This window comes from Postia placenta (genome assembly GCF_002117355.1).
Source record: "Postia placenta MAD-698-R-SB12 unplaced genomic scaffold POSPLAscaffold_22, whole genome shotgun sequence".
Taxonomy (NCBI): Eukaryota; Fungi; Basidiomycota; class Agaricomycetes; order Polyporales; family Adustoporiaceae; genus Rhodonia; species Rhodonia placenta.
In genome coordinates, this window is record NW_020169853.1 from 192432 (window position 1) to 217723 (window position 25292).

Below are 25292 nucleotides of genomic sequence, written 5' to 3' on the forward strand. Positions count from 1 at the left end.
AGGCAGCAGTAGGTACTTCTCCCTTATATACATTACGTCAGGTCAGGACTAAGATCGGCACCGAAACGCGTCTGTGGCGTGTGCTTGTCGCGTCGCGTCGTGGCGGCTTCCCACGAGCTTTATGTACTCGGAGTTCTATCCGATCGACATGATGATAATTCAGAGTGTTTCCCATATCTCAATCCTCGCGAACTGCGGTTATTGCTTGGTTCTGTACTGCGGTCGTGGATTGCCACATCATACACGGATTTACTACCGCATTCTGATAGCGATAGACCTCCCTGCAGGAGCCTGCATACAAGCTCAAGTGGAGAATTGAATGGTAGTCTCTCTACGTCTCATCACCAGGTGCTGCGAAGCAAACTATGGCCAGTAACTCGGGCGACAGGGCGCAAGGCGAGACGAGCGTCTAGGCACTGCGATGGAGCGACGAATTCGCTGTGAGTGCTGGAACCTGATATCCTGTGCCGCTGCTGTATCTCGCCATAGCCTCTGCTCCACCTTTGCCGCACATCGAAATCTGCGGGCCCATGCTTATCGTATTAATGCCTGAGATAGATACATCTCCCAGGTTCTGGTAGCATCTTAATTTATTGATGTCTCTAGGCTTCGCAAACGAATGATGATACATCCGTGGGGAGGGCTATCAGTGCAGACTGTACAGTGTGGTTTTGAGATCGTGATATCCTTCCGGCTATAAGCACTTATTCCTGAGCGCACAGGTATGACGGACGATTACTCTCGCGGGAAGGGACAGACATCTGACGACATAGACAATACATAGTGTACAGGTTACAGCAGAAGTACACTATTCTACCATGCTAGCACTATTACACCTTCTCGAACCACGCGTCCGCGTATTGCTCAACCGAAGTACCAATCATCCGTTTCCTCTCGGCGACTGCATCTTGATCGATGAGTAGCCCAAAGCCCTTCACGGTCTTCTTTCCGTTCTTCTCCTCAACGACAAATACAGCTTGCCCCTCCGCGTCACCCGTCTCGAAGGTCTCGAATGCGCTCGTATTCCGCCCGTAGCCGTGCGGAAAGAGCGCCGTGAACCCCAGGTCGAAAGTCTCGCCGTCGCACGGTATCATGCGCACATGCGTCGTCCACACGCGCGGGTATGCGGCCAGGAGCATTGGCGAACTGACAGCGGGATCAGGACGGAAGGGAGCAAAGTCCCCAAAGACGTCGTTGCAGTAGAACGAGTCGCTCGACGGTGCACACAGTGTGATGGCCCCGTAGCCCTCATTGCCGTATGTGCCCGCATACGGTTCAAGTTCAGCCGGAGAAGGCGCTGAACCGGCCGAGGAGCACAGAGCCGCCCCACGAACTTCCTTGCTTGTGGAACCACCAAGCTCAAGCTTAGTGTATCGCCTGCGTGCAACCTCAATCAGTCATGTCATTTCCTGCACGACAAGGCTGCATACTCAGCGTCAACAAATGTTGCTCGGCTGCCTTCAGGGAAGTCGATCATGTCGTCCAAAATACGTTCCATGAGTATTCGCTCGGCCGCTGCTTTCTCGTCTGCGTTCGCCAGGGCAACCAACCCGAGTCCATCGTCAGGGAGCAATGCAACCAGCGTAGAGATACCAGGAAGGCCGCCAGTATGTGCGACAATCTACAAATCGTGTCAAGATGCGAACATGACAATACCACGTTAAATTACCTCGTGTCCCCGGTACGACCAGCGATCCCAGCCCATACCATAGCCAATCAGTGAGCTGTCTGGCGCGGGAGACGAACCATAGACTACAGAATGTGCAGTGGTCATCTCGTCAAAGACCGAGCGTGGGATAATGGTTGTGTTCGACACTGGCTCGACGCCGGCGTTGAGGAGTACCGTGACCCACTTCGTCTGTCCATTTTCTGTCAGTATCTTGATCGTCTGTGTATATGCAAAATGGGCGATCCTGCGCACCAGATCTTGCGCGCTGGAGATGATGCCACCCGGACCCGCCTTCAAATGTGCTATTTCTTCTGTGAACCAGAACGATATCCGTCTTCCAAATTTAGTCCACGTCTGCGTCCGCTTCCCAGATCTCTGCGCCACATCTGGTGAGAATGTGGTGGAGGCCATGCCCAGTGGCTCGAATATGCGGGATAATGCGAATTCCGGGTAGGACATGTTCGCGTACGTCGCAATCAAGTGTGCGCCAACAATGTACATCTGTCGTAGTCACAAATTAGCCTCTGAAAAGCATCACGTAGCGCGTAGAGGCTTGAAGTACGATCAGAATTGTAGGCGTTTAACGAACCAAGTACCTGGTTATTATAAGACCACTTCTTCCGAAGTTCGTAACCGGGACGCAGATTCCTCAAGTTACGAACTACTCCCTGCGGTGTATCACCCGGCTGGTAGGAGTAGTCATGCCTGGGCATACATCAGTTCTCTAGCCCTTATACAGGACGCGGAACATGGCTCACCTCGGCATACCAGTAACATGGCCGAGCATGTCCCTGATGTTCGTCATCTCGCTCGCCCACTCATCTTCCAGCTTCCAGTCGTCCGGGAGGAGGTCGCGGACCTTGGTGTCCCAGTCGAACTGAGCAACACTTCTTGGAAGAGGGGTCACATTTCGCCCGTTTGCATAGTCATCCATGAGGAGTCCGAGGGAAGTCGCCATGAATGCCTTGGAGCACGAGGCAATCGCAAACAACGTCTAGACTGGTGTTGACGAGGGATGCTCGTGCGAGGGATCTTTGAGGGTATACTCACGTCTGGAGACATGTCGTGCCCGAACCCCTCCTCCGTTTTGCGACCCCAGGCATCAAGTTCCACCAATCGCTCTGCCTCGCGGTCGGTGTGGACAATTCCGAGGGTCAAGCCTGGGATATTCGCAATCTCTAAGAGGTCCTCTACGAATCTTGAGAATTCTGGTGTGATGATATGCTTTGTAGCGTGTGCGTTGTTGGAGTGTCGGAATGCAAATAGTTTCTGTTGACCTTCATGACTCTGCGCAGCAACTCGGAGAGTGAAAGCAAGATACAAGAAACTGCCCAGAATGCCCAGGATACTGACACGCATGGCTTGCGATTATGTCGTTCTAAGGATACTGGTAATGCACCTCAGAAGTCACATCCGCAGTTTTGACGGAGCCTGAGACTAGAGATTCCAAGCACCGTGTGACCTGGAGGAACATTGAGAACGAATCGCCCTATCTAGTTCGGATCAAGCAGACATGACTGGTCACAATGCAAACGATCTACAGTTCTGCGCTATAGCACCGATAGATCATGATCAAAGGTTTAAACACAAAAGATGCGAGACTGCAGGTTGTAAGCAAATTGAGTTTCGACTACTCATGATGACTTTGCGTTCAGCTTGTAGCCATACATTATGGTTAGGGTCTGGCCGAGACATCTCTTTTGCTTTGACATCTTCGTAGACACGATCCTTTCGAACGGCCGTCTGCTGAAACAATCTCATCAGGCTCCTGCAAGGAAGCATATCCAAGGTCTCCAGACAGCTCGATCGTTGAATAATGTATACGCGTTCCTTGACAGCAAAGGCAGTTGGAACTTCCGTCATGCAGCCCCGGGGAGGCGTTCGTGTGATTACATATGATGTACCATCCGCGCCTCTGCAGAATCTATGCGTTGTAAAGGTAACATTTCCGTTTCACTGACTTGATTATTTTGAGCTTGCCTCATGGGAAGGAGCCTCTCGTCCGAAGATCATCACTTGCCGGTGACTATGACTAGTGATGGCGCGAGCAATGTCTAGGCCAGGATCTTTGTATGCTCACTTGCTATATCTTCAGGCCCGATGGGCTTTGCATACAATGGCCCTTCGCCAGTTCATGAGGCACAATGCGCAGCGAGAATATATGCTATCTTGGTTTCTAGAATCTCGCCTTGTGTTCGCGCACTGTCATTGACGGAATCCCTCTAGGACAAACATAGCTGAATAGCTATCAACCAGTCCGGCGTAGTTGCGGATGACAACGCGCGAAACTGTGTTACATCACGCTTCAACTCAGCTGCAACACTTTGACTATTCTCGCTTCTTGCGTCTAGAATGATGGCCTGTAGTCTAGCTCCAACACTCCTCTACGAGCCGCCCCTCCCTCTCCAGCATCCACACGAAGTCCTGTGCTTGCTCTTTCGTCTTTGCACCCTCAGTCTGTGCAGCATGCATGATCGCGGCCTTGACGCCTGCGGGCATCTTGTTTGCGGAACTGCAGTGTATGGTCTTAGTCAACACGTTCTCGAAGGGGCAGGACAGAACTTGATACCCAGAAATATAAATCCATCCACGCTGCACGCCGAGCAGCTCCCATGTGCGCTTCGAGTCCTCACGTATCAGATCCTGGACGTACCGTCGAGGGGCGCCCTCGGGCTCGTCACGTGAGAACGCAGGACGGTACGTGAGAGATCCTGCGACGACATAGGCTTCCCATTCGGTGGCATAGTGCTGGTCCTTGTGGGCCGAACGGCAGCCAAAATACAAGGTGTTCGCTAGAATGGAAGCAGATGGGTATCAGCAGTGGTTCTCGTATATATTGATGTCAAAACTAGCGGACGTCGGGTGTGGTCGGTGATTTTGGGGGAGAGGTCAAGGCGCTGCTCACCGATGCTTCCCAGGAACGTCCGTTCCTCAATGATGGACCGCATTGGCGCTGCGCCCGTGCCAGGGCCAACGCAGATGATTGGTGTCGCGGTATCTGGGGGCAGTGCAAAGAGGCCCTTTTGCAGTCCGATGGGCAATCTGTCCCCTGAAATTCAACTGCAATCAGCGAAACCATCACGAGCGGGTTATCAGTGCACAGACCAGGTTTGAGGTGCACGAGGTAGTCAGTACAGACGCCGCGGCGTGGTACCTTCAGCATTGTCTTGTACCGCACAATGGCGATGCAGAGGTGGATCTGTCGGGGATGACGCTGAAAAAATGCGCTATGATCAGAGAATGGCTACCAAACAGAAGGCGGAATAGAACCCTGCCTTCATAGAGCTCGCAATTGAGAACTGGCGTGGTCTCAAAATGGGAAAAACATCGAATATGTATTCTCTGGGTATACGGGCCGAACGGAACTCCTCCAGTACTTCGCGGATAGTTCGGCGTGGTTTCTGACAGTAATCGTAGAGCTCGTCCTAATAGAAAATTGACGTCGATCGGTCAAATTCGTGATGATGCAACATGCGCGAGGCCGGGCACCACATCACTTACAGCACCCTCCGGGCTTAAGAACTCGTCGAGCTTTTCTTCCTCAAGTTTATCCGACACGAAATGGCGCAACATGGCGAAGAATGATCGCCTTGGTACTGCTGAGATGTCAAGATATCTTGTGAAAAGCGTTCGCAACGTAGTGACTCGAGGCAGGTGGTTTGGCAACGATTGATCTGACAACGGACGCATTGTGGATAAGATGATGTCAAACTGATGATTGATAGTGATACCTTCAAGTACATGCCGGATCGTCATCGGATCGTCAGCGGCATTGGCAAAGCCCAACGTATTCAAAACGTCTTCCACATCCGCAGGGGAAGCTTCCGGGTGTATCAGAGCCACGTCTCCTGGTTTGTACCTATGTGGTGCCAATGTCGGCAGTGAACTCCAGATTTTAGCATGAACAAACCTACTGGATATCTATATCGAAGTCAAACTCAAAATGTCGCACGTCTTGGTACCAATCATCTGCAGTTATACGGCGATTACAAGAGACGATGGCGGAGGCGTACGTCTCATCACCGAGTAAGATCTGGTCAGGTGGCTCGATTTCCAACGGGTCGGCCTTTGATACGGACACGCGCGGTGGCGGTAAAGCGTCTTCTGGCGTTGTGGACGTCCCAGGTGGTAGGGGGAATATCTGCACAAGGCTTTCTATGAGCTTCTTAACCCATGGCTCAAATGCACCATCTACTCTGAATGACAGCTTGTTAGCACTTAACTCACGTACAAAGAAGCCAGGCAAACCCGAGAGGATGCTGCTCGTCGCCTTCTCCCCGAGCAGAGATTTCGGTTGCACCTAGGCTGGCCAGACGCCTAGAGAGTAACTTTGCCGGCCAGCAGAACTTCTCGTACGCCGTGTCTCCAAGTCCGAAGACAGCGAAAGATAAGTCTTCGAATAGATCTTCTGGGAGATCGGAGCGTAGTAGCATATTCCACAGCCTTGACATTGCTCGTGGCTCCTTCCCTGAGCCCGTAGTCGCGACTGAGAATATAACCATTTTTTCTGATATCAGCTCAGCCTATGATCCGGGAGTAAGTCCAAACCCGTCAGGGGCAATTCAGTGCATACCGGCGAATAGGAGTCCATGCTAAGAATTCTCGCTTGGACATGTATCCGGCGACATTGCATAGCAACGCGGTCAGCGATCTCTTGGGCTGTACCTGTTTCTGTGGCGAAAAGGATCGTGAGCGTTCGCGGGTGGTCATCGTGGACGATGTCAGACATGCTCGTCCTCCGTTGACTCCGCCGGAGAGGTCGAGCAATCTTATCAGATAACAAAGCCTGGGTCACGGGGCCCAATGCGGCGGGCAGGGTTGCAATGCAGCGCGCGTCGAACCGTGCTGTGTGCGGCAATTACTTTCTCTCTCATCTACATCGTTTAGAAACATGGTTCCTCCTCCATGGTCGTGGAGACAGGAGGAAATAGCGCATAACACGAAAGAATCTCCACCTGACTTGCAGCTTCGTCGACTTCGTGACGAAGCCGCTACTGCCATCTCTGAACTGGAATCCGCTGTCTCCGCACTTCCCCCACACTTACTGGCTCTTTGTGCATTGTGTGTTGGTTCCGCTGGTACAATCAGTGCACGCTGCATCTATCGACGCTATTGGAAGCGAATATCCAGTGCAGAGTGGGTCACGCCTGATATCTTGAAGCGAAGGCGGTGGATCAAGGGATACGTTACAAGGTCAGTACTGGGCAAGCTATATCAGCCACACAACCACATACTGCCCTAATTCTGCAATGGCACCGCGTGGATATCAATACTGACAACTTCCCCGCAAGTGTTGGGGACGCTGACAACTTCCGTCTGTATCACATGCCTGGTCTTGGCTGGAGATGGCCGCTGAAGTTCAGGCTGGTACCTGCACGGAAAGGCCCGTCAAAACCACTTTTCTATTTATCGTTACCCCTGAAAGATGCACTCTAGACCTGAGGGAACAGACCATCCATATTCGCTTGGCGGGAGTAGATGCACCGGAGGTACAGTGCCATTTTCCCTTGTGTTCTTTCAATGCATGTCAGATTAAGTCCGATAGGCAGCGCACTTCGGCAATTCCGCACAGCCTTTTGCCGAGGAGTCCCTTTCTTGGTTGAAGGGACAGATCGAAGGACAGACTGTGTACTGTCAACTAATACGGAAAGACCAGTATGGTCGCATAGTAAGTCCGCGGATCGTGGGTTCAGAAGTCCACCAATTCAATTGTTCCTGGCGTGCTAGGTATCTCAGGTACATCTCAAACCGCGTTTCCTCCCAGGCTTCCTTGTGGCCGGCAGAAATCTCTCGCTGGAGATGCTGCGCGCAGGGTGGGCTGAAACATACGAGCAAGCCGGTGCCGAGTACGGACGTTGGGGTAGTGCGGAATTTTTACGTCTGCAGGCAGAGGCGCAGTGCGTTTGTTCCTCCTGTCTAAGATGTATTCCAGATGTCTGACATCACCACAGAGCTAATCGTCGCGGCATATGGAAGTATGGCCTTGACCTAGAATCAGCCGCAGATTACAAACGCCGTCATGCCGCCGCGGGTACATCGAAGATGGCCAAAAAAACGGTTAAGCTTACAGTCGCTACACCTCCGGTTCAGGACGACGCAAGCAGAATAGGGCAGATTCGACGGCTCTTAGTACGGGTATGGCGATAAGCTTTGATCGGTTTGCATACATTCCTTTAGCTATATGTCATGGGTATCTACGGCAGAGAAGTATGACCTCAGGTCGGGATCATGTTTGATGAATTTGTTTATCACATAGTGGTCAAGTGATGGGCACAGCGAATCGTGCGTGTTTGCGCTCAGATCAACAGTACAGAGATGGACGCTGGTCCGTATTGATTGATTGTTGCTTGAAAAAGCCGTGCTATGCAGTGGTCAGTTCCCCTGGTCGGAGATGTGCTCAACCAGGCACATGACGTACTGACATATATAAGCACTCAGGTTTTGTGCAACCGAACTCTGGCAACCGTCAATTCCGTCAACTCCTTGGTCTACTGTTGTTAATCCTTTTCACAAGGTCCCGATGTCTGGCAACACTGCTACTGTCGAGCAAATCTTGAAGGATTTGTAAGTGATCTAACCTGGCATTTGTTCTTATTTGTAACACTCCAAGTTCCATCAGCTTTGCGGGTAACTACTGTGAAATGGCTATCATAGGTAAGTGATTTGCCGAAGAATGCCAATCCGAATTTCAATAAGCATCGCAGCTGCTATCATATATCAGTATATCACAACCATTTCAGAAGAAGTGCAATTCATGTGGTCAAGGAAGCCTAGCAAAGCAAAAATGAACATGCTACTCAACCGATACTCACTTCTGCTATATGCATGTGTCAATATTATTGCTTTCTTTCCTTGGAACACAGCACCAGTGAGTGCTCATGCATTTTTATTATTCATCAGTAACAATAATTGTTTCAGAGGTGCTTTCATTAACTCAAACTTTGATGATTGATTGACCATCAACATGAATTTTGGTCTGTAGCTGTGAGGCAACAATTGTTATGTTTGATGTCACATTATTGATGTTGTATGTAATGGCAATTGGTATGTTTGAGCTGAAAGTTATCTGTTACATTACTGATTTTATGCAGGCTTTTCAGTATTGCGTGTTTATGCCATTAGCCATGGGAACAAAAGCATTGCATTGGCAACATTCATATTTGGAGTTATAACAGTTCCCCTTAACATAGTATGTTATTGTTCATTGTTCATTGATTGATAGTGATTGTGACATGGCTAATATATCAATTAGTATTTATACAGTGCTGAATCCTATGCTTATGTGTTTTATTTGGCTGGTATGCCAACCTGTGATCAAACACCAAACTTTTCAAACACACTGTATTTTCAGTAAGTGCAACTCGCAAATGATGCATCTTTATTGTTGACTTATACAATTATAGATGTGGGTGATATAAATCAACATAATGTTCTGCTCTGAATGTTATATTTCTAGTTGACATTGTTATACGCTGTTCTACTATCATCAGTGACACATTGGTCCTGCTTGTAACATGGTATTGCACACACAGCTTTAGAAAAACAGCCAATGCGATTGGTATGCAGCTGCAGTTGACTTCTATGCTTGTACAAAATGGTGAGTATATTTTTCACCATGTGTCCCTTTCTTCCATTGAAATTGGACTGATCACGAAATAATCAGGAACATTTTATTTCATGTAAGATGGGTATAATTTCCAAGGGCCCAACAACTTACACAACTGTAGAACACTTTTGGCTTTCAACCTGGCTGTTATAATTGTTGATAGAAATCAACAGGCATGTACAATGCACAATTGACACAATACTATAGCTGATATTCAGTGGTACAGGAATATGCATCCTCATTGATTTATATGATTGCCCCGTTTGTCACAATTTTACACAAAACCATATTATATACTTATCATCATTTTCAGGGTGTCATCAATGCTGTTGCAGCAGTTTATGATAGATCTGCAGAAGGTTCATGAACAGGCTGCAACTTGTGACACATTGCCATTCTTTCTTGCATCTTTTCCTCATGATACAACTATTATTTTTGCCCCTGGTGATTCCACACAAGGTATGGTTATCCACTGACTGGGGATCAATGTGAATCAAGTAACTGATTCCTTTATGTGACTGAACGTGCATATGCAGACATGGATCATGTACATGAAAAAGAAGATGCAGATGTGATAGTTTCTGGCTATTAGTGGAGACTGCACTGCTGATAAGTCATATGATGTATATTCATGACCTAGCTACATATATATGTGTGCCATCATTAGCGCAAAATAGTCGGCATATATCATTGCTTTCATTTGAGCATTAACGATGCCACTACTCACACCTCAATCAGTACCTGATACAAAGCTCGCAACTTGATGTCAAAGCGTGGCATATTTACAGTCACGAGCCGGGCAATATTTTCCATACGACGATGATGTAAAATACAACGCATTCCTAAGAGTGCATATATGCTCTAGCCAGGCATGATGCCTCACAGCGCTGTCAGCGCTGATCCGCGGCCACTTCCACTCGACCATATCATGGTGGAGCCCTCAATGCAAGCTCTGGGATAGTAGCTTGACAACGACGAGCTGTGATCTATGTGATGAAATCAGACGAATCCGCGTATTCCGAGGAAACGGACAGACCTGCTGCACCGCATCTTGTAGGTCTTTCAAGAGCCCCTCGGCGTCCCATATACTGTGTTCTACTGAGTGCCGACCAGCCCCATCGCAAATCATCTTCCACATGAGAGTAGCGACGAGGACATCAGCGTCAGCACCAGCAACCGCGTCTGGAAGTCTTCGGTTGATGCTGAGGAGAAGGCGAATGATGTTACATTCGCGCTGCTTGGGATCACCGTACGTAAGGCAGCTCCAATGACGAGGCGCGTCGCTCATATGACGCCGCGCATCATCGAGATGGACGCGACTGTAGACAATTTGCTGACACGTCCATCGATAGTCCAGGAGCTCTCGGTAGGCATTTGCAGAGATTTCCTCCATCTCTGGAAGCCAGTAGTCGCTGGCAAGAATGGCCGCTTTTCGCGCAGCCGCGCGCGCTTCGTCTACCCAGCCTTTCGACCTCGCGATGAAGTACGCACGGAAAGGATCACTAGTAAGAGCCTCCTTCCATTTCGCCTTCGCGAAACGAATAGCGATGATGATCTCATACTTGAGAGCACTATCGAGAAGCGCCTGCGCGGAGTCGACGTCTATGATGTCAGGATCTTCCACTGGGTAGCAGACCTGAAGGAGGTTCGCGATAGTTCCACTGTCCTCGGACACATTGACGATAGGAAGGTCGTCAGGGCGGAGATCGCTGTCCCTGCTTTTTAAATGAAGCATGTCTGCGAAAACCGGAGATGCCAAGCAAAGTATCGCTTTTATGACACGGAAGTCGACGCCGTCAGACGTATGCAAAATCACGTCTGCAGAAGGGCTGTTCAGGATATATGGAGGGAAGGATTGAGCCAAGGACAGCCCGCCACCGTCTGGACTGCTCTGGGAAATATCAGGTGTCTGCTGGAGCGTCGTCGGATGGGATCCCTGATGGTGCTCGCGGCGATACTCCAGGAATCGGAACAGCGCCCCAGAGGAGATTCTGTCCATCTCAGGGACGTAATTGACTGTTCGCCAACGACAGCTTGCGACCGCTGCGTCACGAGCGACGTCTTCCATTTGCAGGCGGCACGCAATGGCGTACACGCGCGCCATCTGGTCAGGTAGACACTGTCCTGACGCACATGACAGGATAGTCTTCTTGAGTCTCTCTTTCGCATCTTCCATCTCATACTTCTCAAGGGACTCAAAGACGGCTTCTATGATCCCCGCGTCTGTCAACACAGGGTCCGGCGTGGGATAGCATAAGCGAAGCAAAGGATCGAGGATGCGGCTACCTTCCGAGACAGGGACAACTGGCAAACCCGAGAGGTCGTCCAGATCTGAGGAGTCGAGTATGAGCGGCTGTGGCATACCAAGCATCATTTCCATGAGTGGGGACGCGAGTGAGAGAATTGCCTTGTGTAGATGAAAGAAGACGCCGTCGGAGGAACGAAATATGATATCCGCATTCCGTTTGTTGAACGGCGAAGTTGCCGTGATCCGTAGGCCTAAGGACGGAGAGGAGGGCATTATACGCACTAGAGCAAGATTGTTGAGCCAGTGGCGGTCAGGGTGGCAACAAAGGCGCGTTAGATATAAGCACGGCGGTGGCGCCGTCAACCCCTCGTGTCTCTGCCGTATAAAGCCAAGAATGCTCGAGGGGCTTTAGAAGACATGATTGCCACTCACCAATGGCCCCACGAGCCGTGTTTCTGGTACAGAAACGCGGCACAAATGCTTCTATGGTATACCGATGCATGCATCTGCGTCGCTTGCATCGCGCTGGGAAACGCGCCAGTGAGCTCAGATAGCAATCCACGCTCCATATCTGATGCAAGTGACACGCGAAATTAGCGAAAAGTCAGATCTTTACGTGTATTTCGTTCACTATCGGACTGTCCCGCTTGGGGGTTCGTAGGACAATGGTAGGAGCACTGGGGGGCACAAGGGGCCGGGATATTACCACCCTTGGCATCTTATGGACGGGATTCAAGCTGAAAACTGAGCAAGTAAAAGCAAGTTATACCGCAAGCATGCGTTGCGAGACGAGAGCCATGGCCGATCATGCGTGCATCGAGCGGTATATCGAGGTCCCCTTTCGGTAACCAAATGCCAGAGACCAGCCTGGGTTAGGTTTAGCATAGCTCTTGCTCTTCCTGACACGCCTATTTCCCGAACTCAGCTGCTCCTGCTGCACATTAGATCTCCTTGAAGTTGCTCGCTTGCCTCGCTACTCTCTTGGCTGTGACATATCATGTCTGGTCTTCGCGGCCCTCCCCGCAAGGGAGAGAACTTCGAGCTCAGCGCGGACCTCAATAGTGAGTACCGGGAAAAGCGCAAGGATGCGATCAAGAAAGTCATTGCTAACATGACTGTGCAGAAGGGTAGGTGCGCCGCTTTCTAGCCACAGTCGCAGCTAAGTGTCACTAAACATCCTGCAGATGTCAGCGGATTGTTCCCGGACGTACTCAAGAACATGCAAACCGATGACTTGGAGCAGAAGAAGCTCGTATATCTGTATCTCATGAACTATGCCAAGACACAGCCAGAGCTCGTTATTCTTGCCGTCAACACGTTCGTGAAGGACACCGACGACCCGAACCCACTCGTTCGCGCGCTCGCGATCCGGACCATGGGCTGCCTGCGCGCGGAGAAGATCATAGACTACTTGTGCGACCCTCTGCAGAAATGTTTACGGGACGACAACCCATATGTGCGCAAGACAGCAGCATTATGCGTCGCGAAGCTGTACGATCTCAAGCCCGAGCTGGTGATCGAGAACGGGTTCCTGGAGACACTGCAGGAGATGATCGCGGATAGCAATCCCATGGTATGCCTCATGTTTCGCGTGCATGCGTTCGTACGTCTCATCAATACAGGTTGTCTCCAACACCGTTGCTGCATTAAGCGATATCCACACCGCGGCAGTAGCTGCAGGCACGACTTCAGATCACTTCCACATCACGTCCGTCATCCTGAACAAACTCCTCGTTGCTCTCAACGAGTGTTCGGAATGGGGGCGTGTGGCCATTCTGAACGCGCTGGCGCGTTACGAAACCCAAGACGCACAAGAGAGTGAGCACATCTGCGAGCGTGTCGTGCCGCAATTCCAGCATGCGAATGCGAGTGTTGTCCTCGCGGCGGTGAAGGTACGTCTAAAGCACCCTTGATACGCGCATATACCGAGGCAAGCACGCTCCAACAGGTCATCATGATCCACATGCGCAGCGTACGCCAAGACAACCTTACAAAGACGTTCATCCGCAAGATGGCGCCGCCGCTCGTCACGTTGCTCTCGAACCCCCCGGAGGTGCAATGGGTTGCGTTGCGCAATATCAATCTTCTGCTGCAGAAGCGGCCAGACCTGCTGTCGAACGAGATGCGTGTGTTCTTCTGCAAGTACAACGACCCGCTGTACGTCAAGGTCGAGAAGCTCGACATCATGGTGCGCCTTGCGGGCGAGAGCAACGTCGATGCGCTTCTGAGCGAGCTGAAGGAGTCAGTACATCCGGTGGTGCTGCGCAACGACCAGCTAACATGTGTCTCAGGTATGCGTCGGAAGTTGATGTCGACTTTGTGCGGCGAAGCATCAAGGCGATTGGCCAGACAGCTATCAAGATTGATGAGGCTGCAGAACGATGCGTGAACGTGCTACTTGAGCTCATTGGCACGCGAGTAAGTTACGTGGTGCAAGAAGCCGTCGTGGTGATGAAGGTAAGTCGTGCCAGCTTAGCTGTCATCGCTCCATCAGGAATCTCATCTCTGCGACAGGACATCTTCCGAAAATACCCATCCACATACGAAGGTGTCATCCCCACACTGTGCGCGAATCTCGACGAGCTGGATGAGCCAGAGGCCAAGGCCTCGCTCATATGGATCATTGGAGAGTATGCGAATAAGATCGACAACGCAGACGAATTGCTCGCCATTTTCGTTGACACATTCACAGAAGAGTCATATCCTGTACGTACTAGCTGTCCTTGTGTGTCTATGATCCCCACTAGAACTGAAATGCACAGGTGCAATTGCAAACGTTGACGGCGGTTGTGAAGTTGTTCCTGCAAAAGCCCGACTCCTCGCAGGGCCTCGTCCAAAGAGTACTCAACACTGCAACAAAAGATTGCGACTCACCGGATGTCCGGGATCGCGCTTACATTTACTGGCGATTGCTATCAACGGACCCAGGAGCCGCCAAGGTGTGTATGGGATCTTGCTCTCTCTCGGTATCACCCCAGTCATGCATCGCTTTCAGGCCGTGGTGCTTTCGCAGCGGCCGCCAATTTCGTTGCCTAGGACGACAGTCTCGCCCCAATTGCTTGAGGAGCTACTAGGGGAGGTCTCGAGTCTGGCAAGTGTGTATCACAAGCCAGCAGAGACGTTCGTCGGACCGGGGCGTATCGGGATCGACTCATTGCAACGAAAAGCGTCAGAGTACGTGCACTAAAGTGCTATTCACACCTTCAACTGACCCACAATGAAATCAGAATCGCGGACGAGCGCGTTGCAGCACAAAAGGCGCTGCAGACCGTCGCTCAAGGACAACAAGCTGAGAATTTACTCGACTTCGCGGACGACGGAGCGGAAGGGGGGCAGCAGCCGTCCGGCCTAGCTGCGACGACTGTCCTCGCGCAGACGCCAGCTGCAGCCAATATCCTAGCAGGCACTTCCAGCAATCCGCTCGACGATCTTGTATCGATCTTTGGCAGCGCCAACATGAGCGTTCCAACTGTGCAGCCAGGCCAGAGCGCGAATCCGCTGGCCGGCTTCTCGTTCAACACGGCGGCTTCCCCCATGCCGCCTGCGACGCCATCGGTGCTCCAGGCAGCTTCGCCACCTACGCAGCAATCACAGCAAGAAGACCTGCTGGGCTTGTTCTGACAGGGAAGTGTGATGCGGCCTTTTCTCATTGTGCATATGTAGACGAATTGTAAACTGCCGGAATTTTGATGGATCGTGCAAACGTGAGATTCTCTTGTGGGCACTATGAGCAAGTAATCGTGCGTCCATGCTGGGTGTCCGTCGTCAACGCTCGCTTAGACAATATTTGTATCTGCGCATCCCCGCGCGTGGGATTGTTGATTTTGACATTCGACAATTATGATCGATCACGGTCAACTGTTAATCATCGTATGCAGTGCACTAGTCCTGCGTACATTGTACGTTCTGTATATACTGCCGCCAACATTATTGCGCACAGAACTCAGAGCCCATGGAACCTAACATGGAACCTAAGGCCGCATTATCACCTTTCGACAAGGACGACGCAGACATAATCCTTCGTTCGTCTGACAATGTCGACTTTCATGTCTACAAAGTCGTGCTACGCATGGTGTCGGGCTTCTTCCATGATTTGTTCAGTATCCCTCAGCCCCTGAACCCCCATCCAAAGGATATACACCCTGAAAGAGGCATCCCCATAATACCTGTTCCTGAGGACAGCAAGACATTAGACTGTCTTCTACGTCTGTGCTACCCTACGCCGGACCCAGAGGCAGTGGACGATGTGGACCTCCTAGCGGCCGTGTTCACGGCCGCTAAGAAGTACGACATGGAGGATGCGGCCTCTCGCATGAAGAAGTCTATCCTGCAGCTTGGCACGGACGCATCTCTGCACGAGCGGACGATCCGAATATACGCCAAAGCCATTCAGCTCGGGCTCGAGGACGTCGCACACGCCGCGGCGCTCGCCAGCACGAGCTGGCAGATCTTCAACTACGTCGCCGAGCTCGACAACATCACCGCCGGTGCGCTCTACAGACTTCTGAGGTTCCGTCGCATGCATCCTGAGCGCCCGCAGTCCTTCACCTTCTGTCACCCAGGGCCTGACGAGCGACCAGGGACCGCCAGCGTCGGCGTCGGCACGGCAGAGAGCGCCGCCTCCCCCAGGCCAGTGGTGGCTTCTGCCATTTTCAACCACCCATCTGCCGACATCATCATACGGTCCTCAGACAATGTCGACCTACGTTTGTCGCGTACAATACTCACCCTCGCATCACCGGTGCTGGCGGAGATGCTGTCGCAGCCCTCATTCGCCCTCACTACTACATCACTCCCGGAGTCCGGTCGAATATTGCATATGCTATTCCAAGTCGCGTACCCAATGGAGGATCCCTGCGTGTCAGATCTCGACGAGGCCATAGCCCTGCACGACACTGCCGAGAAGTACAAGATGCCATTTGCTATGGACTTCGCTCGAAGGGCCTTCCTACAGTGCACACACGCGGACCCCCTGCGCGCATACTTCATCGCGATGCCGCGCAAGTGGACCCCAGAGGCAAGGCAGGCAGCGTCGCAAGCGCTCTTCCTCCAGTCGGACCCCTGGGTGCCCGAGATGGAGACGTCGCCCGCGTCCGTCTACCACCAGTTCCTCGACTACCGCACGGTCTACCACAAGCTCGTGTACGAGGGCAGCCGCCGCAGGATGCTCTTCGCGTCGCAGTCGAAGATGCAGAAGGCGCAGCACTGGAGCGACCTCCGCCTCGACAAGGGCGACAAGTCCGGGTACATGGCAGACCGCCTGCTGACGGACATCCACACGAAGGTGATGCCGGACCTCCCGGCGAAGGGCGTCGAGGGGGTCCTCGCCATCGCGTACAGCAAGGAGCTGGACAGTGACGGCAGCATGCGGGAGAAGCTGTTGGACGCGGATGAGAAGCTGGCCACCCGATTACGCGATGCTTGCAATAAGGTGAGAATACACCCCTCGACCTGCCGTACGCATTCTATTGAACAAGACGCTTCTAGATACGTCCATAATGGATGATTGACAGGTGTCGTCTCGCTTGCGTTCATCGTGACTGACTCAGACTCGGAGAGTTTTCGCATTGTTCATATCAAGGACCATTCCATCGTGGCGTATCTGCGGCCCAATGTATCCACGGATGGACCATCATAAAAAGTCTTCTTCTCCTGCGTCGGATTTACTTGTCACACCGACATGGTGCTTATCGATGAAACCACACAAACCTTCCTGAGACCACCCTGGCGCCTGTTCTCGCCGTCATATCGGCATAACCACATCCAAGATGTCGATGGGCACCGGTTCGTACGTTACGACTTCACGTACTGGCGGTCAGGAGCAGGAACACCCTTAGAATGCCCGATCAACGGTTTGCGGCTCACTCAGGCATCGTCCCCTCGATCTTCATGCACCCGTCCAGCGAACCCAAGCCTCAGGCCTGGCCTCATACGGTGGTTTTCATGAATGTGGTCCGCATCTACTTCTACGGGACGGTTCTGTCGAGACTGTGGCCGCCCGTGATACTGAATCCTGGGGTGGTGGCTCTCGGCTGTGTGATGAAAGGGCGTGCATACGTTCCAGCGTGGTGGATGTTCCTGGTGTGCCTGTGGTCGAAACGAGGTCCTTTGAGAGATCGCCCTTACGCGGAAATGGCACGCACGCACGCAGCACACCGCCGGGCCCAATAACGCTAGCCGCAGGCCACAGAGGTATGTAGAGGCCTACCGATCTCGGCCGATGTCCCCTGCATTGAATGACGCAGTCGTTGCTGCGCCTTTCCGGGAGAGCCAGTGCGTTGGAGTCAGCAGAGATAGATGGTCGTTGCCGTCACAATACCTTGCAGTGGCTTGTTACCAAACGGGCATTGCTCCAGAACAGTGTGCAAGAGGCAGTTTGTAGCCTGAAGTCAAACAGAGCATGGTGACTGCGACGCCTTGCCAGTGAGTGCGGCCGAGGCGGAAGACGGATGCTTCACGTCTTACTTGGCTGACGGAGTATTCGGCGCGCGCTGTTACTAAAGATAATAACACGGAGGTCCTGGCTGGCGCCGCCCGACGCTTTCCCTTGCTCTCGAGGCGCATACAGTCACCCCGTCCGTAGCCAAGCATAATTACATGATATATCAGCTATATGCGCCCGCAGTCGCGTATACATAGCAATAACACTAAGTCACGTCCTCTCTGGCCTACGAGGCAAATATGAACATTTGGCATGTCAGCGTTCCGCAACCCCCGAGCCGCAAATTCCTTACATTGTAGATACGTCATCTATTGGTGCGTCGCGTCGTAATCGTGGATGGCCGCCACCAGTGCTTCGGGCTTTGGGCGCGGCGAGACGACGTCGACGCGCAAGCCGAGCTTCTCGCGCAGGTGTGCGCCGGAGGTGGGTCCGATAGTCGCAATTCGTGCTGGCCGCTTGCCTGTCGATGTCGCGCTAGATGCCTCCTCGTCTACAGCGGCAGATGCCAGCGCGAAATGCTCCCGCAGCATAGGGGTTGTAAATTCGGCTTCAGAGGGGGCGAAGTACACGACCCACCACCGGCCTGAGGACTCTAAGCCGCGCATATATGCAGTCTAAGCGTCCATGTGCGGAGGGGTGAACGCCGCCGCCGCTCACCTGACGAGACAGAATCGAGTACGCGGCGCAGATCGTCCGCAAACGACTCGGAGCCGCGCGTCGCGTACACCTGCAGCGAGTCAAGCCGCACGCCGCCGCCGTCAAGCACGCTCGGGAGCGTGTCACGGTTCTTATCGCCCGTGAGGTAGAGCAGCGTCTTGCCCTCGGCGTCGCGGAGGTCACGGAGGATAAAGCGCGCAAGCTTCTCGGAGGTGCCGGAGTCGGCGGCACCACGTATATCGCGCGGAGCGTAGGGGTAGCTGCCCACAGTCTCGCGAATGTCGGTGAGCACGCGTGCGGTGGCGTCTCCGACGACGTAGAAGGGAACCTTAGCCCAGTCGGCTGGAGTTCGACGCGTGGGTGAGCGACGACATATAGGTTGGGTGAGTGTCCCCCAAAGTAGCGAGGGAACACGAAAGCAGGTGAAACACACCGGATTCATCTTCTTCGATTTCCGGGTCGCCCTCAAGGAGCTCGAGAGTGACGGACTTCCACGCCTCGCACGCACGAGCACTGGTGATGATGACACCCGCGTAGCCGCGCTTCGCCGGCCCCTCCGTTATGATCTCCTTGAGCTTGTGGAGGTTCGTGTAGGTCGTCTCGACGACGGGAATGCAGACGGGATTGTAATGCTGCTCTTTCAAGGCGGTCTCATAGCGGTCGCTGCCGTTTCCGCTAGGAGTTCTGAGCAGGAGAACGTTGGCCTTGGGTGAGGAGGAGTGGTGAGGTATGTAAGACATGAGGGTATCCATGTTAGCATACGCGTGACGACGGTGGGCGACACATGAGCATGATGGCTGGCGCAGATGTCTGGGCGGGGTAGCTTCTAGATCATGACGTCGGTCATCAGCCTGATCAGTCGATCCCTCTCGGCGCTTCTCGAATGGCCGCTACGCCCACTTCTGACGGTAAGTTACTTCACCATGGTCGTCAAGCGTCAATGTGCTATCCAGAAATATGACCGCGGTAAGACAGCAATGTCAATATGTGTGCGTACGCGCCAGCAAATCAAATGCCTTTTTTTGATAAGAAAAATATGAACGCGTGTTGTTTTTGACTCGTTAGTCTGCGTTCATGCTGAGCGCTGATATACTACGAATGCTTACCTGGTACGTGCAGCGTTCGAGTCGCCCGCCCGCATTGGCAGACGTGCGGATGATGGGAGGAGGAAAACTGAATTCCTAAGCGTCGAAACCAGTATATAAAGGAGACAGAGATGACGTAAGAAGAGTCCAGGTCCCTGGAACGACATACACGGAACATGCAAACTTCGTAGCTGTCCGATCATACACGACAAAGTCCTCAAACAGTAAAATACCTTCCTGAACGGTATGTAAACCAGCTCCTACACCTCCAATCCGCCTACGCCGACTGCTTCATCACGTCTTCAGCATCACCACCTTCGCAAGCCGAGACTTGGAGGAAGAGAAATAGAGAGGTAGAAGCCCGGACAGCAAGCACAGAAAAGAAAGTATTGTTGCACGTTTGCCGGTGTGTCGTGCGAAGATGCTTTCTTCGTATTCCTCTATCACAACAGCAGTCCTAGCTATGTTTCCAGCAAAAAAGCCTTGTGTTATCTTACTGTGGACACGTCACGCTGACTGGGTCAATCGCCTGCATATCGATGTCTACAAGCTCGTGATATTGCGTGTTCTCGTTACCAATTCAAGCGGAACGCAACTGCGTAATCTCGATGGCCCCCTGATATCTAATGCAATCACGTAAGTCTCTACTTATTTGCCTGACGAAGAAAAAGCTAAACTCACACATTTCTTTATCCTCGTCATGACGCACGTTTCCACTGCTCGCGCTCGTGTTCCCACCTCTTTCGCTCGAATGCCCACCGATCCCTCTCGAACGCCCATCTGTCTCTCTCGAATGCCCATCTGTCTCTCTCGAACGCCTGGCGCTCACTTTCAAAGTCTGTGTCCTGCGAGACCGCGAAATCTCTGGTGACCCACTTCGTCGACTGCTTCATGTTGTCGTGGTTGGGTCCCTGCGAATTGGACCATTGGCCGCGCTCGGACTCCCACCGGTGTCGTTCGAACTCCTGGCGATCTTTCTCGAACTTCCACCGGTTTCGTTCGAACTCCTGGCGATCGTCCTCGAACGCCCCTATGGGCGTGGGAGTGGTTCCATCGCTCCAGATAGGCACAGGGATGGGGGGTATCTCGAGTGTAAGGGAGTTCATGGTGCGGTTTAGGTGTACTCTGGGAAAGTATCTGGCGGCGAAACTACTGCCACTCAACTTTTCGAAGCTGCTTATATGCCCTCCCGCATGCAGTCCGACTTCCCGCAGTTGCAGGATGAACCTATCTTACGATGGCGAATCTCCTAGACGTCAGGCAACCACGCCCCAAACGAAGTCGTTATTCAGTGGCCTCATGGCATGCACGTTTGTGCATCTGGTCTAGGTCATATTTTGGCTCTATCATATCCGCCATGCGGCGCGTCTCAGGGATCCGGTACGACTCTTCAAGCACACTCAACAATTCTGTCTGTTCCGAAGTACTGCATGGGTTGTTGCACTGCCCTCTGCCCATCTTCACTCTCACCCTCGTGCTCCAGGCTGTCTGGCTTTGGCGCATAGCTTCCGCGGAGCCGTTCGTTGTACCCTCCTTGAAGAGTGACAGGATCCTGAGTCATGGTAAGGCACGATGAATTATGAGGAATGTCGAATGCGAGTGACGATGGCATGTCCGTAAGTTTCGTGATACTCGAAAGGTGGCTTCGAAGCATAACGCGCATGACTTAGCCATCACCACATCATCTATAGCAAAAGAACATTTCAATGTCGGCAATGCTCGTGAGGCGATCGGATCGGTCAGACGCGAGGCTCCGTCTTTTGTGATACTGCGTGGACAACTGTACGTTCTTTGAGCCACGACAAATGACACGAAGGACTGGTGTGGTACTAAATCAGTTACGGTCCGTTCTGAAGCTGGAACCCTAGTGCATGGAGACAATGCGTCTGCGGCGTGGTGCTCCGGGATCACACGATGCTTTGAGCCCGAGCCCGTCTCAGCCGTAAACAAGACCATCCGACGCGCGGTGTTTGTCGTTCCTCACTCTTGCAAGGGAGTTATTTCGGCTCAGATACGTGGTATCGGCCACTGCTGCTAATTGAATTCTCCCGAACGCCCGGTCTCTCGTTCAACTTTCGGGCCGATCACGTTCGATCTTTGCCTGGTGCGCTCCCTCGACGCAATCTATACCTCGAAGGCTGGCAAGGAATCTCGGAATCTCGACTTTCCGAGCGGGGTATGACACTTCCAGCATCATAAATCTGTTGCCTACCGCCTCCCTTCAAAGCTCAGCGATAGCCCCCTCATGCGTACCTCATGTCAATCATATGGTTCATCAAGGCGGTCTCAGTTCATGTGTATCACGTATGACTTCGTACCTCATGCCCTCCTGCCGCTTTCAATGGTCTTAGAGTTCTGCTCAAAATGCCGAATTGGCCATGCGGCGATGAGACCTGGGCGAATCGATGAGCGGAGGCAAAAACAAGCAGAAGCTTGATGGAATATGGTTGAGGTGGTCACATTTGACACCTACTGAGCTATGCTACGCTCACACGGCCGCACGCAAAATCACACACATCACTGAGAATTCTCATGGCGTACCAGAGACTATGTGAGTTACCATGCGGGTGACATGCTCCGCAAGACCATTCGGAGAGCCCTTATAGCAGGCTTTCGGTTCATATTGCCGGGCCAGCCTGCGACAAGGTGTGCCACGTTATGATCTATTCACAACATTTGACGGGATACTACAGAGAGTATTAACCACGAACACGCCGGCCTCGCGCTAGCTGCATGTTCTCACAAATTACCTATTCCGCGACTTCCATCATGCTACTTGGACGAATGACGGATTGCAATCAATGCCACAGCTAGGGTGCTCAATATCCGACTGATTTGGAGATTCTTTTTATTCATGAATAAGTTTACTGGTGCAACTGAGATATGTGAGTTGCCTTACCACTGCTGAAGTCATCTGCGAATTGCATAGTAGCTGAATTGATCGCAGGAAAGACAAATGACAGCTGATCGAAGGATATTGATGCGAAGCAATCATTTGACAGCTTCTGCAGATTAATAATGCACTGTTGGATGATCATCGACGATATCCTGCGTGAAACCACAGCTATCAGATGGTTGTAGGTGCAAGATACAAATGACACTGACGGCGCAATGAAGTCTGTCTGATACGCGAAGGCCTCCTATTGGTATTTTAGAGATTTTCCAGCACAGAGAGAAGAGTGCGATTACATTTTGTACCTCAATGAGAATGATCTCAGATAGGTTGAGGACGAGCAGAGCACTAAATCTCCCTTTCAGCCCATAAAACAGTAGAGGTCTGTGAGTGGTCTTACATGAAGTAGAACGTGCCTGATGCTTTATGATCAACTGCAATTTTTACCGGGTAATATATATTTGTACGCACCGTCCCTGAGCAGAAGTGTAACAAGGGATGTTCTCACATTGGCTTTCTTTGCGTCTTGCCTGATCCCGTATGTTTTGTACCAGAATACGACAAGAACCAACATGTCAAAGGCTACAGCGCAAGCACGTACACCTAATGCCACTGTACACATCGGATGAGGTCAATGCAGCGTCAACGTCATAGTGTTCAGTTTGCGTACACCTGCGGAACAATGTCAGTGTATTTTATGCAAGATCTGCCTAAACGCACTCGGTATAAATTGTCGATGAATAGTACTTCTTGAAGATACAGAATGGCATGCCAGCAGCTCGTGTCACACCTTCATAATGCCTTGCAATGTACAGGTACTGTTGCAAATTTCAATCTCAGCAACCTTGATCCCTAACCTATTACTGACTAAATTGACAGCGACTGTCAGAATTCCCAGCAGGAACGCCGTTAAAGTAACTAGCAGGTTGTGTTCACTGACTGCGTGAACACGCAAGATAGAAAAGCCTAGATACATATAAAGATCAGTCTCCCTACCTGACCAGCCAAACAGAGCATACCAAGAGACACGTTATAAAGTAAGAGAGTACAAAAGCAGTATACTGCCATTGTTGCTTCGCAGCTGTGCAAGCTTAGTTGCCGGTAGTGTTTTAGTCAGGAGTGTTGCGCACCTCTGATACTTGATCAGTTGATATTTGAAGTTATGCCGACGTATGATATACGCACCAGCTGTGTATCCCAAGGAAGAAAGTCTGCGAGTGCTGCCGCTGAGAACATGACCAAAGAATACCGGTTCAGCAAGAAAATTATGATAGCCTTGGTTGATTTATGTTTGACGATGATCGCGACTTCGTCAGACATTGTCGTCAAATACTGATATAAAATTGCCGCTGTGGTACATGTGAGCTGGCATCGCAGTCGATAATGATGAGGTTGTACCTATCACAGCGATTTTGCAACAGCCGTTAATGAATCTGTCGGTTGGGTCAATGTCGATGGGCAAGAAACGAGCTCATACAATACATACGTTTCTTGTAGCACCTCATTCGCCTCAGCTTCTGTGTAACTGTCAGACATCTAGATAGGCTGCAACGGAGAAAGTGACTGGGAGTGAACAGGGGTGCGATTAATCATCACCAGACCGGGCTTCCAGGCTGATAATATACCTATCGATGTATAGCCTCGCCGGAACGAACATCTCGCCGCTCAGGTATCACAATGAAAGCCAGATGGAATTCTCCATCAAATTACATAAACAGCAGTTTCGAGACCATCGTGTTGAATCATGCATACCGGACAGATGTCATCTGGTGGCCGCGCCTTGCGGCGATTGCGCGCAACACAGTGTCTAGTATCGACCCATGTTCCATCATGTGTCATGGTGTATCAAAAACGAGCCACCTGCGATTCCGCGGTGGGAAATAGGGCTGATCACAGTACGGATTCCATTGCGGATTCCGCGCTGGATTTCGCGCCTCGGTCGAGCGTATGCGGCATTGTCCGCGCACCGCTCAAAGTACTACGTAATGAGCACATATTTCTCAATTGCCGCCCGCTTTGTTAGGCATCTAAAAGCGATACATATATTTCTATTATGTAAGCCTTTGGGCAGTGCGCGGACAATGCCGCATACGCTCGACCGAGGCGCGAAATCCAGCGCGGAATCCGCAATGGAATCCGTACTGTGATCAGCCCTAATGCACCTAATCCAACTGTGACCAGCGCTCTCCATCAATTAGCGCGATGTCAAGCGATCCATTCCTGTAAAGTGTATGAGTTTTCCACCTTTTCCACCAGGGGCGCACGTTGTACACTCCGTACAGGTAGGTCTAATCTCAGGATTGTGCTATGTTCTAACTACTCATGTGACATAATGAAACATCCCGGCTTTATCGAACTAAAGACTGTCCTTATTGGCGAGACACGTTGATAAAGCGAACTCGCCCGACGAGATTCCAGCGCTACTCAAAACGACATGCATAATAGACCCGCATGAATGGACGTACTTAAGCTGACACCCAACTTCAGGCGAAAATACAAACAGTGTAGCTCTGCTCCCGCCTGAACCGTCGACCACCTTTCCCCAAACGCATGGCAGCGTGAAAGCGAACGCTGCATCTAGCGTGCAGCGATGGAACCACCACATGATTGTAAGCTCAAGAAGACGACGACCACGCCTGCCGGTCCGGCCAAATCCACACGGTCTTTACCCACAGCAGCGGCGATGCACCCT

The 25292-nt window shown here is 51.7% G+C and overlaps 10 protein-coding genes across 10 annotated transcripts; 4 read left to right on the forward strand and 6 right to left on the reverse strand.

Moving 5' to 3' along the window:
- Window positions 1-830: 830 nt before the first annotated feature.
- On the reverse strand, window positions 831-3028 carry POSPLADRAFT_1050513 (hypothetical protein; the record flags this gene model as incomplete). The annotated part of the gene is made up of 7 exons (XM_024479998.1): window positions 831-1377; window positions 1431-1621; window positions 1670-1888; window positions 1922-2170; window positions 2266-2374; window positions 2428-2633; window positions 2720-3028. The coding sequence occupies 7 exons, from the start codon at window positions 3026-3028 to the stop codon at window positions 831-833; spliced, it is 1830 nt and encodes a 609-aa protein (XP_024333386.1).
- A 1008-nt stretch (window positions 3029-4036) lies between these two features.
- POSPLADRAFT_1050514 (hypothetical protein) lies at window positions 4037-6398 on the reverse strand (the record flags this gene model as incomplete). Its single annotated transcript, XM_024479999.1, has 7 exons — window positions 4037-4461; window positions 4575-4718; window positions 4775-4883; window positions 4918-5094; window positions 5171-5285; window positions 5897-6192; window positions 6243-6398. The coding sequence occupies 7 exons, from the start codon at window positions 6396-6398 to the stop codon at window positions 4037-4039; spliced, it is 1422 nt and encodes a 473-aa protein (XP_024333387.1).
- A 162-nt stretch (window positions 6399-6560) lies between these two features.
- On the forward strand, window positions 6561-7870 carry POSPLADRAFT_1186426 (hypothetical protein; the record flags this gene model as incomplete). The annotated part of the gene is made up of 6 exons (XM_024489223.1): window positions 6561-6862; window positions 6961-7052; window positions 7106-7158; window positions 7215-7337; window positions 7397-7566; window positions 7621-7870. 6 exons carry the CDS (start codon window positions 6561-6563, stop codon window positions 7814-7816), a joined length of 936 nt encoding a protein of 311 aa, XP_024333388.1. The 3' UTR covers window positions 7817-7870.
- Window positions 7871-8189: 319 nt separating this feature from the next.
- POSPLADRAFT_1050515 (hypothetical protein) lies at window positions 8190-9023 on the forward strand (the record flags this gene model as incomplete). Its single annotated transcript, XM_024480000.1, has 5 exons — window positions 8190-8233; window positions 8289-8327; window positions 8652-8713; window positions 8761-8858; window positions 8922-9023. The coding sequence occupies 5 exons, from the start codon at window positions 8190-8192 to the stop codon at window positions 9021-9023; spliced, it is 345 nt and encodes a 114-aa protein (XP_024333389.1).
- A 1178-nt stretch (window positions 9024-10201) lies between these two features.
- On the reverse strand, window positions 10202-11796 carry POSPLADRAFT_1050516 (hypothetical protein; the record flags this gene model as incomplete). Its single annotated transcript, XM_024480001.1, has 2 exons — window positions 10202-10261; window positions 10312-11796. 2 exons carry the CDS (start codon window positions 11794-11796, stop codon window positions 10202-10204), a joined length of 1545 nt encoding a protein of 514 aa, XP_024333390.1.
- Window positions 11797-12520: 724 nt separating this feature from the next.
- POSPLADRAFT_1159472 (hypothetical protein) lies at window positions 12521-15144 on the forward strand (the record flags this gene model as incomplete). The annotated part of the gene is made up of 9 exons (XM_024487425.1): window positions 12521-12650; window positions 12708-13096; window positions 13146-13415; window positions 13472-13764; window positions 13815-13971; window positions 14038-14229; window positions 14286-14462; window positions 14519-14697; window positions 14751-15144. 9 exons carry the CDS (start codon window positions 12521-12523, stop codon window positions 15142-15144), a joined length of 2181 nt encoding a protein of 726 aa, XP_024333391.1.
- Window positions 15145-15490: 346 nt separating this feature from the next.
- On the forward strand, window positions 15491-16642 carry POSPLADRAFT_1101274 (hypothetical protein; the record flags this gene model as incomplete). Its single annotated transcript, XM_024483210.1, has 1 exon — window positions 15491-16642. A coding segment is annotated over one exon (1152 nt), but the record flags the coding sequence as incomplete, so codon positions are not given.
- Window positions 16643-18273: 1631 nt separating this feature from the next.
- On the reverse strand, window positions 18274-19547 carry POSPLADRAFT_1050518 (hypothetical protein; the record flags this gene model as incomplete). The annotated part of the gene is made up of 4 exons (XM_024480002.1): window positions 18274-18557; window positions 18623-18964; window positions 19056-19326; window positions 19545-19547. 4 exons carry the CDS (start codon window positions 19545-19547, stop codon window positions 18274-18276), a joined length of 900 nt encoding a protein of 299 aa, XP_024333393.1.
- An 858-nt stretch (window positions 19548-20405) lies between these two features.
- Window positions 20406-20813, reverse strand: POSPLADRAFT_1062430 (hypothetical protein; the record flags this gene model as incomplete). Its single annotated transcript, XM_024481512.1, has 1 exon — window positions 20406-20813. One exon carries the CDS (start codon window positions 20811-20813, stop codon window positions 20406-20408), a length of 408 nt encoding a protein of 135 aa, XP_024333394.1.
- A 1906-nt stretch (window positions 20814-22719) lies between these two features.
- Window positions 22720-23920, reverse strand: POSPLADRAFT_1159320 (hypothetical protein; the record flags this gene model as incomplete). The annotated part of the gene is given in 10 exon segments (XM_024487417.1): window positions 22720-22771; window positions 22813-22847; window positions 22906-22995; window positions 23109-23182; window positions 23202-23272; window positions 23321-23418; window positions 23469-23518; window positions 23541-23566; window positions 23731-23738; window positions 23786-23920. 10 exon segments carry the CDS (start codon window positions 23918-23920, stop codon window positions 22720-22722), a joined length of 639 nt encoding a protein of 212 aa, XP_024333395.1.
- Window positions 23921-25292: the final 1372 nt, after the last annotated feature.